Source organism: Spodoptera frugiperda, chromosome 20 (assembly GCF_023101765.2).
Source record: "Spodoptera frugiperda isolate SF20-4 chromosome 20, AGI-APGP_CSIRO_Sfru_2.0, whole genome shotgun sequence".
Taxonomy (NCBI): Eukaryota; Metazoa; Arthropoda; class Insecta; order Lepidoptera; family Noctuidae; genus Spodoptera; species Spodoptera frugiperda.
This window is the reverse complement of record NC_064231.1, coordinates 10,354,811-10,372,702: the sequence shown is the minus strand read 5'-3', so window position 1 is coordinate 10,372,702 and position 17,892 is coordinate 10,354,811. Positions and strand designations below refer to the sequence as shown.

Sequence of the window (17,892 nt, the reverse complement as noted above, 5' to 3'; positions counted from 1 at the left end):
ACGCCACGTTTCATTTTATGCTTTATTTTGAGAGTTACAGAAAATAATATATTTTTCAAAAATTAATTGTTCTCTCGACCTGTCGATATAAACTTAAACAAGACATCCTAGATTATTATACAAACCTTTCCATCATGTTTCCGAATCGGTAGAAATTATCATGCATCAAATCATGGTCTTCATAGATACGCGAAAAATTTACTGGATGACTTATATTTGACTAGCAAACCTGGCGAACTCCGTTTCGCCACCAGTTATTTTCCCTAATTTTCTGCTTTTTTCTTGATTTTTTCCAAAATTGTCTTTGCTATAAACCTCACGGAGCCCGAGATCTTTCCAATGAATGCAAAACCGTGGAAATCGGTTCGTGAGTTCTGGAGTTATAGCGTCAGGAAGGAAAACCTGACTTATTTTTATATTATAGAGATAAGCAAGTTGATTTTTGTCCTATCTCCTTTTGCAAATCTCTCTCATCAAAATATAATTGAAGTTGACGATGATTTACGCGTGAAAGTGACAATAATATATCGTCAACATTAACAAAAGTACCGTTTTTTACGCACGCTAGAGCTGGCATTTCCTCCTTTCCAAAAAGTAGCTAGTTAATGCTACATTGTTATTAGTTACTTACTAATGTACAGATTTACCAAATCAGTAAACCTGATTTCTATATATCGAAAATGCTCAAATGGAAAAGTACAATAAAATTATAACAAAGGATTAATAAATAAAACATATTAGTTCTCAATTAGTGATCAGTAAGTATATTTAATTAAAAATTGAGCTAAATACATGATAAAGGACACCAATTATAACAATATAACGGAAAATATTACGAATACAATAATAATATCGAAGTTATATGTAAAAGAAGGTGCACACACAAAAGGGTCTTTGAACTGTAAACTTTTATTTTGAACCTGCTCAAACAAAATTACAAAGTAATGCTATCAAATTATATTTTATGGTCCCTTTTGATGATTCATTGTGTACTCAGTATAAAATTAAGATATTATTGTATAAACAATGACACTATTTGTAACATAACACAGCATTCAATCACTAATTTAATGTAAAAAAAAACTTATAAAAACTAAAATAATTAATACTTAAATTTTGAATTCCATAACATTGAATTAACTTATAAACATTTATTAAATATTTTTTATTTCTTTTCTATTAGGAATGTCTTCAATCCAATGTTAATATACTAGAGTCTAGAAACTCGCATAGTTCGTACCTAAAAATATTTCTCTACACTCATTATCAAATATGATTTGTATAATATTGTACAGTAATCATTGGTCTTACAGTTGCCAGAAAATAAGTTTTTTAAAATGCCAACATACTTTATGGCTGGCCGAGGGCCATATAATTTTGCTACTAGTTGTGTTTTACTCTAGAACTAGGATTCATATTGGCAGAGTTGATTGTCGTGGTCGCTCAGAGATCCAGGTCGGCTCATCATTGCCGCGAGTGTAATATTTCGAGTGTGGCGACCCTGACAACGCATGCACTAGTCTGCGGAGGCACTGAGAGGACGGATCAATTTGACTGTACAGGTACTGTACGTCGATCCCTTTTAGGGCACTGCAGTAGGAAGTAGGAACACATACTACATTTAGCGCACTAACTAGGCTCGTTAAATTCTTTCTGGCGACTTAATTATATTTCCTAAATTCTAATAGTACAGCTCTCCCCACTGCCTCCGCATCCAAGTGACTTAGTCCACACATTTGAGAGCATACAACGTCATATGAACACCAACAGCGCGGAACCGTCTGCTACTCGATGCCGTGCGCGAAGATCATGACGAGGCCGGGCTCCACCATCATATGCTCGTCCACGTGCGTGTTGTCACAGTGTAGCACGAGCACTGCTTGCTTCCCGGGCACTCTTTTACAAACATATTTTTCATATAACCTGTGAAGAAGAAATTTATTTTATTTAGTTGTGTTTAGTTTACTAAAATACAGGAGAATGCATAAAATAGATCAAGTCGTCGACATGTTGGCAATGCTACAACAAATACTACTTCCTACAGCAATAATAATTGTGGTACTAACAATTAATTATTTATACAACTCTAATTCATTTATAATTGTTCATAAATTGAAACATTAAACCAACCAACCAACTGGAAATTGGAAATTTATTAGTAATCCTGTAATTAGAAACACATTGTTCCTATGTTATCATCATTTACCAGGTAAGCTAGGGCAAATGGCAGTTCCTAGTGAAGACTTAGTATTTAAGTTACCTCCTATTATTTTGTCTGGTTTCAAGTGATGAGAGGCCCGGAGGCCACCGTCGTTCGTGGCAGTTTTCCATTAGGTCGTCTATAATGTGAGGAGGGCAGCCAGACTCTGATAAACTTCGTTTGATCATCATCTGAAATGTTAATTACACAATTTGTTTTTACCAGTCAACAAAATCACTTATGTTGTTCCCTGAAGGGTTAGGTAGTATTATAAACAGAAATGTACACCAAGCCAATACATGTCCTGACTTGGTCAGGCCTGATCTTCTAAATCGTAGCGGGTGTATAGCGGTTGGCCTGACATAATTATTATTAATACCGGTCAGGCTAGTCAGGTCCCGACGCCGACATCAGTACGTCTAGTGCTTGGTTCCAGTGTTGCCAACCACAGCATAGAACTAAACCGTAGATATGTCAGAAAAAAAACTGTATAAAATATCAAATTGAAAAACAGGTAATTTCTATTACTTTGTACATCTTTGATCTTTTTTTCTTTTCTAAAACATTTTCTTAGAGTATTAATAATTTTTTTTTAAATTACCTACACCACAGTGTCAAAAGCAATCTTTCAATAATAATACGTCCACTGGTTATTAATTTATTCCTTTTTTAGTAGTTGAATCACGTAGATTTTGCTACCGCAACACATTGCCTAGTTGCCGTAGACCGTAGACTTTTCAATTGCCGTAACAATGGCAACATTGCGTTAAGGTATTAACTGAGGGTTGGGTGCCCGACCATCATAACGCGTGTAGCAATGTCGGGGTAGTTACTGCGTTCGACCTGATTTAATAAGGCCCGATCAGATCAGGTATTAAGGGCTAAAAATGTGCAGTTTATACTAAAAATTAATATGAAACATTGATATAACCTGTAGGACGTCATCAGGAGTGGAGATCATCCCGCCCCAGCGCGTGACTCTCGCGCGCGACAATGAGTTCGCCCAGCGCACCACTTCCTCGCGCTCCATTTGGTCGGCAAGAGCTCGCATCGATGGGTTTGACAGACGCATCGCTCGCATAAATTCCTGATAATAATAATATACTAAAATTAATTGTATAGTTTTTATTTGTGTTGCAAAAGCAAAAGGTTGAAAATCTAAAAAAATATTGAGAAGGTAACCTTAATTTAATGTAATTATGAAGATACATAGCTTGATCTCATTTAATAATGATATTCGATTTTATACTACATGCAACAAACAATAAAAAGTTTGATCATAGCATTTGCATTAAATTCTTTTATTCAGAGTAGGTGGTATAACTAGTTAGGGCCAGAATAGCAATGAAATCTATGTTACTGCTATTTACAATTGCATACTATGAGCTCAGCATTCACAATAAGTGAGTGTTCTTTGTTTTAGAAAAAAAGTAAACAAGTAAACAATTGTTAGAGTTTTCTAGGAAAATAGTTACTATGCTATTCATTGTTAGGTTATTGACAGTGACGGCTGATATCATGTTTTGAGGTGATGTTTATTAGAGTGTGCAAACAATGGTGTTCTCAATGACCTTATTATTGCTATTTAATTTTTATATAAAACCTATTAGTTAGTAAGAAACATAAAATATCGATATTTGAAATATGAAATACTGTAAGGGACGAAACATTATTTGCAAATCTGATTGTAACTTCTGAACTATAAGTTTTATGTATAAAGTGTCTAGGGCAAAGTTTCTTATACATTAGTGTACAAATAATTATTTAAAATATCATATACACCAGTTTTTTAAAATAGATAGGTTTTTTGTATATCATAATTTTAAGTATACCAGTCAATGGAGAAAAATAAATCAGAATAACTCATTTTGAACCAAATTTCCCTTACGTTATTTCATATTTCCGGTATCAATATGAATACATAATTATTATCTTATTCCTACAAAGGTTAATATCTTTTCTCTCTCCAGAATTCATATTCAAAAATAGATGATGATCAATCAACAGAACAAATAATCATGGCACATCATTATACAATAAATCATCAAAATAGGTTAAACATTTTAGGAGTAATTAGTCACATTTCGTTTTAGTAATTATGACTAATTAGGATGTTAATATTTATTTATTTCGATTAGGAACAACAGACACACTTACATGCTAAAATAATAATCTACTGGGGAATCACATCATACAAATCTTACAATGGGGTAATTGAATTACAAATGTCATGAAAATTCGAGAACATAATGAAAAATAATACAACAGACCAATCTACAATCAAAACAAAACACAAGTCAAACAAAGTTAGGTCAAACTACTCTAAAATAAATGAGATCAAAGGTGAACAAAATGAATTTAAGTAAAAGTAAAGTAAATCTTTGACTGCCTATAGTAAACTGTACAAGGCAAATCATGGCATTCAATGTGTTAAATTACTGTTATGAATCATTGTATATTATAAAAAATGATAAAATTTGTAAATAAACTACTGAAAAAAATACACTCACTTTTAACAATGCCAGTTCTCGTTTATGTTCATTTATGACAAGTCTCTGTTCTGCTAACTCTTGTTCGTAATCATTTAATTTTCCTTGGTGCGTTGCGATCAGGGCCCGTAGTTCACGGACACAATTATGTTCTGCCAGTTCATCTTTCGGTATCACAAGTCCACATCCTGCTTCGCATGGCATTGGCCTTTTGGGATTGTATTCACCTATTAAAAATCATTAGAAATATATATGTTGTTAAATTAATGTTGGTCTTATCTTATCAAAGATCATAATGGAAGTTTAGACTAATGATTAGATCAAAATCTAATTACATTTCATAAAAGATTTTTAAATTGTACCATTAACTAAATAAATACATAAGTATTGTTGATTTCTTAGTCATTTAGTGAATGTTTTAAGCAGTAGGTTGCATATGAGATAAATTATTTATATGAGATAAATTATTTATATCAAGGTTGATCTAATATCTATCCAATGACAGTATAGAATTAAATAATAAACATGTTAATAGATTTTACACATACATTCAACTAAATGGGATGCAAGTGAATCCAGTTTCAACACAGCGTTGCACCCATGTGGTGCGTTGTCACAGCTCGTACACAATCTACAAGAAAAACATAGACATTACATTATTTATTTTCATTATATTTCAATTCTCTGTATCTGTGACTCAGGTGTTAGTAATACCTAATAAGAATTACATAGAAGCAGTTTTAATAACATTTGATAGTGTTACGATCCAATCAATTTAACAGTATCAGTAATCTCAGTGTTACAACATAATAACTATTAAGCTCACTATATGTTTTATTATATAAGCCCTTGCAAAACAATCACAAATGTTTGACCTACAAACCAGTAAGAATCCATGACATTCTTGTGAAATAATCACCTTGACAATAAATTACGTAGTATCCTGGGAACTGGTCTGAGCTGGCTCGCGGTGACTGCCTGTCGGTCCACGGGGCAGGTGGGCTGGCGACTGATCCACTCAGTGATACAGGCACGACAAAACGCGTGCTCGCAAGCAGGAGCCTACACCCATAGAAACATATTCTTACACACATGTTATCACTTCCACGATTAAACTAATTCAAAAACTCAAACAAACCTGAAGTGGATCCTCTAGAACCCCTGAACAAATAGGACAAATGAGTTCTTCATCAACGTCACCTTGAAATCTTTTGATTTCAAATCCCATGTTTGTTATTTTCACACGGGATTGACAAACATCAGTCCGGTGTGTTCTTGCGTGGAATTTTGACTATTTATAAAACTGCAGTTGAAGGAAATGCCAATAACAAATAATAAAATCAGCACAGTTTGCTTTGCTTTCCTTCTAAAATGACTTTTTAACAATGCCCCCACAGATTGTAGCACTTCGCTAGTAACATTGACAAAAACATTCTGATTAATGTCATAATTCTGTCAAAATGTAGTCGATTGATAGTAATAATAAATTATCGACATTGACTAAAAATCACGCACTCACATCGCACCTCTAAGAAAAAAATCGTGGTGTTGATTTTTGTCTATGACACTTCAGTGTTGTCAAAACTCCAATGAAAATTCCATTGCTATGGATTTCTAATAAGTTTTAAAATTAGTTCATTGGATTTGAAATTGATTATGTTATTTTTTCGTTAAGATTTTGTGGTTATCTATAAAATCAAATACATTTATTTGTATTTAATCAGCTCTATTTCACAATAATTATTAAAGATTTTGACAAAAAAATAATATAAAAATGCTTTTAGTTGGCAACTTTGCAAATGTCCTGCCATTTGCCAACAAATCTGCCTATTCTTTTTTTCTGCCATTGTAAAATGGATCTGGGCAAAGGGTGCTGATAAAACACAGTTTTTTTCTTAATTTATATAGAAAATCCACAAAATTAGATTCCAAAATGAGCGTCTTTAAATCCGCCATGGGCTATTTTAGCTCAGGAGGCGCTAACGGTGGCAGTGATAATGATTTTGTTGGTCAGTTTGTTGAAATTGGAAATATGAAATTGAGAGTGAAGAAGGTGATTGCAGAAGGTAAGTCAATATCTTATTCTTAGTTTTGTGTTCACGTTCCTCTCGGAAAACTGATAACGTAATATCAGGAAAGTTCTTTTATGCGTAGGTTGATCTCTTGGTGCAGTACACGTACTAACGTCATAGAAATTGGGGGCGTTTAGGGGTACGTTGTTCGACAAATGTTTGGGGTCGATGAGATGGAACATATCCGATAAGAAATTGGCGTTGATTCCGTCATAATGAGGTCACTGAACCTTTTCATTTTGGTGTGTTGTGAGAAATCAAATATTCATCTATATCATTATGCTGAGGTTTATTTAAGAAAAGATTAATATAACAGCACAAAGATTATTGTTCTCAGCAGGCCTGTATAAGGTCACATAAATTAGGCTCTGAATCATATCATTCAGGGTAAATGAATGAATTGATTGGTTTATCAGTATGAATCAAGCAGATATTAATCTTTTAACATATTGTACTACAGGCAAAACAGCTTTGGTTAAGGAAACTTTCCATACTTCAGGGATGTTATTATTTTATGGTTACTAGATTTACCTGGTGCATTAATTTGTAACAAGGGATTTACCCAGTATGATGTTAAATTCCCATATTTATTGAACTCATGAAGCAATATTTGATATGATTGCTTTTATTTATTTTTAAGTTATGGTTGTAGGACAACCAACCTGATGATCTTGTTTTCAATTCCTGTAGGATTGTGTTCATATTTTATTTTATCCAATAGACTTACCATCTAAAGAAATTATACTAACAATAACATCTGGGGGGAAAAGTGGGTGTGTACAACACCACTACACGCCTACACAGCACAGATTTGCCATTTTATTATGAGCAATATTTTAATGATTTTTTCCAATATAAAGCAATAATTTGGTGGCTTTGTTAATTGTTATTTCTTCAATGAACAGCAATCCAGGAAATTCTTTTGTAACATTTTATCCATACCTACAGCAGGAAATACTTTACAGGAAATTACTATTAAACTTAACTAACTGGTCCAGTGACAATGTTCCTACTGAGTTCTTTCTATTGCAGGTGGTTTTGCTTTTGTGTTTGTTGCTCAAGATGTATCCAGCGGTACTGAATATGCCTTGAAAAGGCTAATGGCAGCTGATGAGCAAGCAAATAAAAACATTATTCAAGAAATTAGCATATTAAAAAAGTTATCAGGTCACCCTAATATTATAAAATACATAGCAGCATCATTTATTGATAAGTCAAAGACATCACATGGGATGGGAGAGTATTTATTGCTGACGGACTTGTGCAGTGGAGGAAGCTTGATGGAGGCCCTCCAGAATAGAGGCACGGCTTTCCCTCTTCCCACCATACTCAGGGTGTTCTACCAAACCTGTCGGGCTGTGCAGCACATGCATGCACAGGTGCCCCCAATCGCACATCGTGATCTCAAACTAGAAAATTTCTTAATTTCTAATGAAGGTAATGTTTTATTAAGTCTGTTTTACATAATAGTGCATGGTTGGAGAATATTTGTATTAGCTATAACTTTGATGTAAATGTTCTAATGTGATTGCAATTTCTTGTAGGTACAATAAAGCTTTGTGATTTTGGATCAGCCACAACAGATATTTATACACCTAACCCTTCCTGGAGTGCAAATCAAAGAAATATGTTGGAAGAAACTGTAAGTTACTCTTCAATTCATAATTTACTGTCAAATATGTTTAAGTATATTTTGTCACCTGTTTTTTTTTTGTTATACTCACATAATACTTGTTTTCAGCTGGCCCAGTTTACAACTCCTATGTATAGAGCACCAGAAATGTTAGACACTTGGGACAATCGCAAAATAGATCACAGTGTTGATGTCTGGGCTCTAGGATGCATACTCTATACACTATGCTACATGCAACATCCATTCGAAGACTCAGCTAAACTGGCTATCCTAAATGGAAACTATAATCTTAACCCCAATGATCAACGCTACAAATGTTTTCATGAAGTCATAAGTAAGTACAGTACCTTGTTTGAACAATGTGTTGTGTTGTGAATGTAAATATGTGATTGTAATGTATTTGTTCCCAGGTGGTTGCCTAACAGTGAACCCTGAAGAGCGCTTGACAATAAGTAGTGTGCTGGAGCGATTGGCGGCGATAGCGGAGTCCAATAATGTCAATCTCAAGCAACCACTCAAATTTGAGCGTAAAAAAGTTGAACAATCTGTGGCCACTAGCTCGCCAGGTAATAAGAAGTCAAGTAAATATTACACTACCATATCCTAAGAGAAATGTCGCGGCGCGGCACGTTCAACATTTTGTGATAAATTGAAACAATCGCCTAAACGTTTACATTGAGTTGCGAGCGCGCGTATCACTTATCCATACCCTACGGACCATCGTTCTGTTCTGTTGCATTAAATACTCGAGCTAAAAATGGTCAAGTATTTTTTGACTTTTTACACTCAAATTTTTATTTTTTCCATATATTTATTTTGAGTTCCTTAGAAAGGTTATAATATGAAATGTGAGATTTATTTACATTCCAATGTTGATTATCACCAAAAATTGAACATCACCAAAGGTAAGGCAATGTTGAATAAATTGTTCTCTGAATGAAATAAGGTAGTATAGCATTTATTTGACTTGATTCAAAATTGATTATTTATGTTGCTTCAATGCTGAAATGCGTTATTATGACGTTGGTAAAGTTAGATTTACTGTTTCCAAGCATTTCTTTGTATGGAAGAGGCTCAGACTGCATTTACATAGTGCAATATTAGCCATGATGGTTTATATACAGTGAAAGTTAATAAGCTTTAATTTGATATTTAAGTCTGATTATGAAAGAAGACTTGAGAGATATCCCAGATAGTAATAGAATGGTCACTAGAATAATCAACTACATTGAGTCCACTCGTCGCAAACTCTTCTAACATTCTTCTTGAATAATTTTATTACCAAAAAGTCAGTGTGCATTTATGAAATGCATACCATTTATAACTAGATAGGATACTTGTCGCTAGTTAGAATCTTTACTATATTTAGGTATAATTATTACTATCTATACATTCCTGTAACTTTATTGGGCTATATATACAATTTCACACCAATGTCTAAACCCCTTACTATATAGGTATATTATTTTTCTATATACATAGTCTAATACTTATCTAATAGTAAATATGAAATATATCCAGTAGAATAGACAAATGTACAGTGGTACTAAACCTGGATACGTCTAGTATGACATATATTAATATTATATATTGGCTTATAATAACACGTCGAGTACATAGTATATGTGAACTAACATGGTTGCGGGAGCGCCGCGTCTCATCGTGTTGGCATTTAACGGTATCGGTGGCTTGGTGAACACGGCACCTTCGCGCACTTGTCACGTAGAATATATTTTTGGCTCTTATATTTTAAGTTATTTGTGTGTATATAACTAGTCTATTATTTAGATCGGTGTATTCTATTACACTGCTTGTTATCACATCTTATTATGAATATTGTGTTGATGCAATCAAACACTATGATTAAAATCATGGATCAGTCCAAACTTTCCAGACAATATGAGGAAATGATATGTTAAACTGAGGTACAAGTATTGAATTAGAGTAGATTTATATGATATTATAGATAGATTACATGATGTTTAACGTTCATACTTTTGTCATTAGTTAATATCACCAGAGTTGGTGTTTCTATGAACACTATGTCTTAACATTTATGTCATTGAATCATTATTTCTGTTGTGCATATTATTATTTAGTCATGTGGGAGCTTAATATAGATAAATAAATGAGTATATTCTTCACAGCCGTCGTTTGATTTTATTTCTAACGCATTTTGAGTGGCACAGATGTCGAAAGTGAGATCTGTCTGGGCGCTCCGTGTGGACAAACGTGGGTATAATGTGTTTGTAACATGCTCTGTGTTACTGATCAGATTCACGTTCGCTTTCTACTAACATGATGGTACGCACTGTAGTCTGGTTGCACATTAGTAGGCACCGTTGTACAAATCTAATAATAATACCAACTAACATGCATTCATTCGATTTTCTTCTAATTAACACTTTTAATTATTATGTCGTCTAATACAAGTTTTGCTTAGGGTATTTACTAGAAGGATAGTTGAAGTAGTGGTTGTATCTAAGTTGGATGCGTATGCACATCCATACTGTTTGTATGACAACACAGGGCATTAGCCTTTAGAAACTAACGCCTGAGACCTAACTGAGTATAGTACAAATAATATAGGTAGCACCTAAACAATTATAATTTGCGTGATAACTGACCATTAAAACGTCAGTTAATGAAGCGCTATATTTCAGCTCAATTACACACAATTGATTTCTATAATTAGAACAAAGGTATAATTTTTGCACTTACATACATATTTACATAAATATACTGATTGATTATCTAATAACATTTTCCAATATAATATCATAGATTAGTCTATTTTTATTCCGTCTTTTATGCTGAAACTCGATAATGCGTAGGAATGTCGCAATTGATCGCAGAGCGTAGGATTTACCCGCCCACTTGGGTCATAAGGTGCAAGTGGGCAGTCGTAACGTGCTAAGAAATATAATAAAATGTCGTTATATGGCTTCATATTATACACACTCATCTTTGACGGTTTCGCTATTTATACTTATTTTAATATCCATTTTGTCTCCATTGGACGGTTCTTTTATTAGGCAATTTAGTTTTTATACATGTTAATTTAGTGTCATGAGCCTGCTCCGCTTTCCTGCTACTGAATATTATTTTAATTTCATTCCTATACTAGTATCTATTGTTAATTATATTAATCAGGACAAATTTATTTGTATATTTATGACTTTTCAATTGATTATTTCATTAACAATAATTATTTTTATATACATTTTTACCATTAATTCGACCTCATCTGCATTGAACCGCTATAAAAGTACTTATATCTCAATTATGACTGTTACAAATATTTTTATCTTATCTTGAAAGATTTCTACTATTAGATATATGAACTATGTAGGCTTAACAGTATGCGATATGTCCTACCTTCAACTAATATATCGAGGCATGAAAAAAAGACACTTAAACTTACTGTTGTTTAAAAATATATTTATGAATGGAATTTGCCATGCATGTTAGCCTTGAACGAGGAATCAGTGCTTCTATTTTATTTCTTTTGAATGGTCATAACACATTGCATGTACCTGTTCGTAGTATCAGAAGTCCCGCGCCTCGGTTTGCTAAAATAATGAAACTATTTTCCATGTTGAGTGAATGCGTTGTGTCGCGCTAGCCGGTCGTATTTCTAATAAACATAAGTGCTAGATAAACGTAGTAATCAACGCAACTGTGTTAAGTGTTTACGTCCAATCTGATTACTTGATTTTATCTGATATAATGTCCGCTAGTGGAACAGTTTGAACCGATTGTCCAGCTGTAGTTGTAGGTGTGACGAGGCTCGGGACTTCTGCCTTGTAGAATAATGTGTATGCAATACATATCATGTTTTCTTTTTCATTTTAGGTGTTTTCAACTTTTTCGGATGCCCAATAGTTTTCTCGTTTAAATGACCCGCTGCGCTAGCATGAACCCTTGCATCGGACACCCATCACACATTGACGCTTGCTAGAACCATTGGATATGCTCGCAATGATGAGTATTCATTGTTTTATTTATTAATGTTTAACTACTTATTATTAATAATGTTGTTATTGCCTTTAGAGTAATTTATAAACCACTCGCTGGTTGTTTGTGTTTGGCTGAGATGTACCAATTTTGTTTTTTATTATTATTTTTAAATTTAAAGTTTTTTAAAATGATTGTACCTTATTTTTGAATGGCAGTTATTTTTGTGATCAGTATTCTCTGTCTGCCAAACATATTTGTATAGAGCGGTGTACTCTATACAGTTTAAACGATGACAATAATATTACAATTCTCTTGGTATATGAATAATCCCAAGGCTCTAGACATCTTAGGTCCGTCCTCTACTTAGATTTTAGTATAGCTCTTACTACTTATCAATACCCATTGGTTTGTCTTATAATAGACATTATATTCGACTTATGATAATAATCCTTGCTTCGCTACTGTTAGTAAATATTCCAAATATATCTCAACATTCCATGAAAAGGTACAAAAGTGAAGTCGTCGGTCGATAGTATTATATGTTACCATAATTGTTATGTAATTACGAGTTTAAGGTTTCCGTTTTGTAATATACACCTTGTACCTATTCACAACTCTGCTCGGTACTTTTAGAATCTAATTGAATTATAGTGCATTTTTCTGAACACAGTTTAGGTAGGTATAATTGTTCCATTTTTATTCTAGTAGCTACCAAATTAATGGATGATATCTAAAATATAGATCTGTTTGTCTTGCAACGTAAAATAATAATAAATAATGCCCTCGTGAGTGTCAAAAATAAAAATAAATGTTAGAAAACCAAATCAAATTGCGCTGTGAGAAACTTTGTTTATACTGCGGAGAATAAAAAATATTTGAGCTTCAGAAATAATGATTTAATGTATAACCATAGTTAGGAAAAGGCATTTATATTTGCCAACAGCTTTATAGTATAAAATACATTATTTTATAGGTGCTTTTAATTTATATTCCATTTAAGAAATAATAAGCATTATAGCTCCAGTTTATTCATACAAATATTCTTAACTTGAATTTACTAGATCAAGTTTACATTTACACTACTGTAAGAAGAATAGTATTTTGCTCATTTATAAATTTACTGACAAAAATATGTCTGAGTGAATAGAAAATATATTCTATTTTATTAATCAAGTCTTCTATAGTTTCAAATGTTCGGTGGAATGTTTTATAAAGTATTAAAATTGTGGTTTCTGTAAGCAACAGACCACGTTGACGCATTTTCGTCTTTTTACCATAGAGGTTACAACTATATGTAGACAATTAGTCTTACTCCTGGTTCTAGCCAATTATGTATTTTTAAAATCTTTAGAGCTTCCTATTGCAACGTTTTGTGACTTAACGGTATTTTCGAAATATTTAGATTTTTATTTCTTATACAATTTCATCGAAAATGCGCCAAAATGGTGCGTTGTTGAGATCCCATTAGATATTTATTACCAATAGGTAAGTAAAATTGTTTATTTTTATATATTTTATTAAAGATATGTTCCATAATATTATGTTGTTAAAATATTGTTGTGATTTTTAAAAAGTTTTCATTATATTCTAAATATTTTTCGTAACTTTTTGTATGATTCAGTACTATGTGATTTGAGAAAAATAACAGTGATTTTGTTTTACCTATACTATATTCGAATAGTTAATTTAAAAGAGTTAGTGTTTAGACGAGCAATATTTTTGTTACTACTTAGCCGTAAGTGTAAACATGTAAGATAAATTAATGTTAGAAATAAATATCTAGTACTCAACTAAGTTGTTTTTGTAACGTCCAAGAACCTTGTGAAGGAACACTTACTACTGAATATTTGCCAATATTCATATAACACGATTATTTTGTGACGACACTCGAGACCACGTACACAACTGACACAGAGAAAACTATGTAAGAGTGAGAGAGCAAGTTATACTAATTGAATTCGTCATGAGTGTCGTCGCTTAATAATTACCTACACACTCGTAGTAATTATAATCAATGACATTGTTATTTGGTCGCGTTTAACATTAGGAAACATATTGTGGTATACATTCACAGAATTCATATTAAAAAAACGTACATAAAAGGAAGGAAAACATATTGTCCTTATAGAATTTTCTTTCATGAGAAATCCCATACAAACTAAATACAAAAAGCCTTGAAAATCAATGGTATAATTTTATTACAAGTAATATTGATCGCGCTCACAACTCAAATAAGGAACATGAATAGAATGTGAATTAATACTTTCTTTTTTACTTTTAGCTGGCAAAGATCCTGTGGCAAACAGCCAAGAGGTGCCCAACTCCCGGCCCCCAGAGCCGAGCCGCCCCCCACCGCCCGCTCGCCCCCCAGCGGCACCCCACTACCAGCCCCCTCTGCCGGCGACTCCCGCTAACTCCGGAGGACTATTCTCTTCTATTAAAGGAGGCGCTGGAAGCTTCCTGAAGAATTTGAAGGATACCTCTTCGAAGGTTATGCAAACTGTGCAACAGTAAGTATTGTAGTTTTATTAGTAATTATTATTAATTTGTTCTTATGTATGTAATGTAGTGACAGAACAAATGTGTTGTTTTCTCTAAAATCAGTCAAGTACTATGAACTATTTACCCATCCTTTCTTATTGGTATATTTGAAAATAACAAATATATTTTTTGTTACAGGTCAATAGCTAGAACAGACTTGGATATAAGTTACATAACTAGTCGTATTATAGTGATGCCTTACCCGTCTGAGGGCTTGGAGAGCGCTTACAAAACCAACCACATCGATGATGTCAGGGTAAGACTATTATTCACTCTAGATTGTTTATATACACTTGTAAATCTACACCAATATTTACATATTCTTTATGCCGCCAATAACTCGTGTACTAAATAAACATTTATTAAATTCAGGAGCTTCTTGTTCATAATATGTTTGTTTTTAAACAGCAACTTAAAGTGACATGGTTAAAGGCTAGCCTAAAAAGAATTTATATCAATATAACGTTGGCAAGCACTGTGGTCTTGTTTGGGGATCTTTTATGCAAAGGCAAAATCTATTGTTAGCAACAATACATTATAATATTTTCACGTTGATCTCCAGGCGTACCTAGAGAGCCGTCACCCGGGCGGCAAGTACAGTATCTACAACGCGTGCCGCGGCTGCAGACTGTCGTTCCCGCGGCACGTGCCGGTGACGGACGCGGTGCGGGCGCTGTGGCCGACCCCGGCGCACCGCGCGCCGCTACTGGCGCCCTGCTACGCGCTGCTGCAGCATATGTACCAGTACTTAGGGAAGGATGACCGACAGGCCGCTGTTATTACTTGCCAGGTACGTTGTTACGTTGTTACAGTGATGTCACCTCTATTGTGTTAGTGCTAGAGTTTGTTTTTGGTTAGGTAATCTTGGTAAGTTTTATGTAAACAAGCATAATATTATTTTGTTACATACATAGTATATTTTGCGATCTCACTCTCCTTTCGTGTTATTTATGCACAAATAGACAATTTTACCAAAGTCATGTGATATTTCAGGATGGTAAACAAATGTCATGTATGCTGGTGTGTGGGTTACTCCTGTACGCGAAGCTGGTGACAGTACCGGAAGACGCGCTGCAGATGTTCGCCGTTAAACGCACGCCCATCAACATACCGCCGAGCCAGCTGCGATACTTGTACTATCTCTCTAATATTATTAGGTGAGTAATATAATATATATTCTTACTTCTTACTATACAGTTTTGGACATTGTTTAAATCGAAAATAGAAAGAAGTAAAAGAAGGAGTTAGCGTTGTTTATGGACACCAGAGAAGTTACAGATGCAATGCCGAAATAAAAGGAGTACGCTATCGCCTTGATGATGAAGAATAATTCATGTTTTTCACCATAAGATAAGATTGACGACGTATCTGTGTGACCTATCCTTTCTAACAATCTATTTATTTCCAGGCCTGAACCAATTCTCCCCCACTTCCGACCAGTGACGCTGGTATCGCTGACTATCCAACCAGTACCACTGTTCACTAAGGCGCGGGACGGCTGCCGACCTTACATAGAAATATACAATGAAGATAGAATGCTCCTGTCTACCTTACAAGACTACGATAGACTGCATCTTTATAGCATGGCTGAAGGGAAAGTGAGTCCATTTTTACATGAAGGATTTTTGTTTATTCTTGTGTAGCTAAAGTGGCGCTAGTGTAGCTTAAGATCCAGTGCTCTATCATATATCAGGCTAGTAGTGGAACAACTCCATGAATATTATAAACTAAATTATATTGCACTAACAGAACAAAAAACTTGGTGTTTGGTGTTGAAAAATAGCTCCTTCCTTTTATTACCGATTAATGTCAGGCTTTTGATTTGCGCCTACTAAACACGGTTTGAAAGTCTCTAACCAAAAGGTAGTAGCATGAACCCTTTAGTTAATCTCCTTTGTAAACTCTTGGGGCCTTAGTCTGCTATTACAATTGTGTCTGGAGCTATACAACCTACATAGCTCCGTCCCTATTGCACTGCTCAATGATCGACCATTCTGACACAATTGTAATAGCAGACTAAGGCCCCTGGTTATTGTAGCTTTCCTTTACAGTATGACGTTTGTCCCCAGGTGACCCTCCCCCTAGACACGACGGTAGTGGGCGACGTGGCGGTGTGTATGTACCACGCGCGCCAACAGTTGGGCCGCGTACACTCCGTGCCTGTACTCTCTCTACACTTCCACACTGGGTTCCTATCCGTAGACCAGCATCACATTAAGTTTAATAGGTAATAATCGTTTGGAAGTACTGTTTTGGATGTTCAATATTTGTTAACTGATAGCTGTTTTAGACTTATAAATATGACGACTCAAGTTTCATCAAAATGGGCTAATACGTTATTCGATTTTCAACTTCAAATTCCCACTGATAGCGTGAAATTAGAATATGCATAGGCCCATTACAATGAAAATTCTTGCTTAGATCTGAGCGTAGGTACAGCTTTGGCGGCTCTTTCTAATGTTTCTTGTTCATGAAGTCATCCAATCCAAATGTTAATTTTGGCATGTTACCATTTACTTTAGGTCTGAAATCGACGGTATAGACGAGTCTCTACCAGTAAACGACCACTTCTCTAACAACACTACCGCGGTTATAAGCCTGGTAGTACAGAATGGTGAGAGACGCAAGCCACGTTCAGATCTCTGGGAAGAAGACCATTCCTTCCCCATCCGGACGCCTGATGTACTCTTCTCTACCACCCTTGAAAGAGATGAGACTATTGATAACTTCGGTAAGTCGTTTTCATGTTAGTTTTGTATTGTTTTGCTAAATTATGCAATTTTGAACTCTATTTCGATAACGTTGGGTATAATTACTGCATACTCTCGTAAAATTTTCGAGAATACACGACTTATTTTGAGCCATATCGGAGCTCACAATTTGAGCTACATGCGTGGTAAGCTACATCATACAAGCTTCAATAATTTACGTATGTTAACTATAAATAATATTTACAGTCCTATTTATAAGAGAAAAGTTAAAATAACATGCACTTCT

At 34.3% G+C, this 17,892-nt stretch overlaps 2 protein-coding genes across 15 annotated transcripts in view; one reads left to right on the top strand and one right to left on the bottom strand.

The window, feature by feature from the left end:
- Positions 1 to 741: 741 nt before the first annotated feature.
- Positions 742 to 6,107, bottom strand: LOC118261957 (E3 ubiquitin-protein ligase NRDP1). Its single transcript, XM_035573033.2, has 7 exons — positions 5,828 to 6,107; positions 5,609 to 5,751; positions 5,238 to 5,320; positions 4,711 to 4,916; positions 3,132 to 3,287; positions 2,261 to 2,391; positions 742 to 1,923 (listed from the first exon to the last, which is right to left on the bottom strand). Exons 1-7 carry the CDS (start codon positions 5,915 to 5,917, stop codon positions 1,785 to 1,787), a joined length of 948 nt encoding a protein of 315 aa, XP_035428926.1. The 5' UTR covers positions 5,918 to 6,107; the 3' UTR covers positions 742 to 1,784.
- Positions 6,108 to 6,465: 358 nt separating this feature from the next.
- LOC118262157 (cyclin-G-associated kinase) overlaps positions 6,466 to 17,892 on the top strand; it is a 95,317-nt gene continuing 83,890 nt past the window's right edge. For 2 of the 14 annotated variants that reach the window (XM_050701411.1, XM_050701410.1), the window contains exons 1-12: positions 6,476 to 6,755; positions 7,794 to 8,198; positions 8,306 to 8,403; positions 8,503 to 8,728; positions 8,805 to 8,960; positions 14,636 to 14,864; positions 15,034 to 15,151; positions 15,458 to 15,685; positions 15,889 to 16,052; positions 16,304 to 16,493; positions 16,965 to 17,122; positions 17,418 to 17,626. In XM_050701411.1, coding sequence (XP_050557368.1) covers positions 6,623 to 6,755; positions 7,794 to 8,198; positions 8,306 to 8,403; positions 8,503 to 8,728; positions 8,805 to 8,960; positions 14,636 to 14,864; positions 15,034 to 15,151; positions 15,458 to 15,685; positions 15,889 to 16,052; positions 16,304 to 16,493; positions 16,965 to 17,122; positions 17,418 to 17,626 — 2,314 coding nt within the window. In that variant the 5' untranslated portion in view covers positions 6,476 to 6,622. Of the gene's footprint in view, positions 6,756 to 7,793; positions 8,199 to 8,305; positions 8,404 to 8,502; positions 8,729 to 8,804; positions 8,961 to 14,635; positions 14,865 to 15,033; positions 15,152 to 15,457; positions 15,686 to 15,888; positions 16,053 to 16,303; positions 16,494 to 16,964; positions 17,123 to 17,417; positions 17,627 to 17,892 lie in introns of all 14 variants that reach the window. The other 12 variants (XM_050701402.1, XM_050701400.1, XM_050701405.1 and 9 more) reach the window with 11 other exon arrangements.

Coding starts and splice junctions, on each gene's coding strand:
- LOC118261957 (XM_035573033.2), bottom strand. CDS start 5,917: ATGGGATTTGAAATCAAAAGATTTCAAGGTGACGTTGATGAAGAACTC. Junction 3,288..4,710: donor GAGAACTGGCATTGTTAAAA/GTGAGTGTATTT, acceptor TATTATTATCAG/GAATTTATGCGAGCGATGCG. Junction 1,924..2,260: donor ACCAGACAAAATAATAGGAG/GTAACTTAAATA, acceptor TCTTCTTCACAG/GTTATATGAAAAATATGTTT.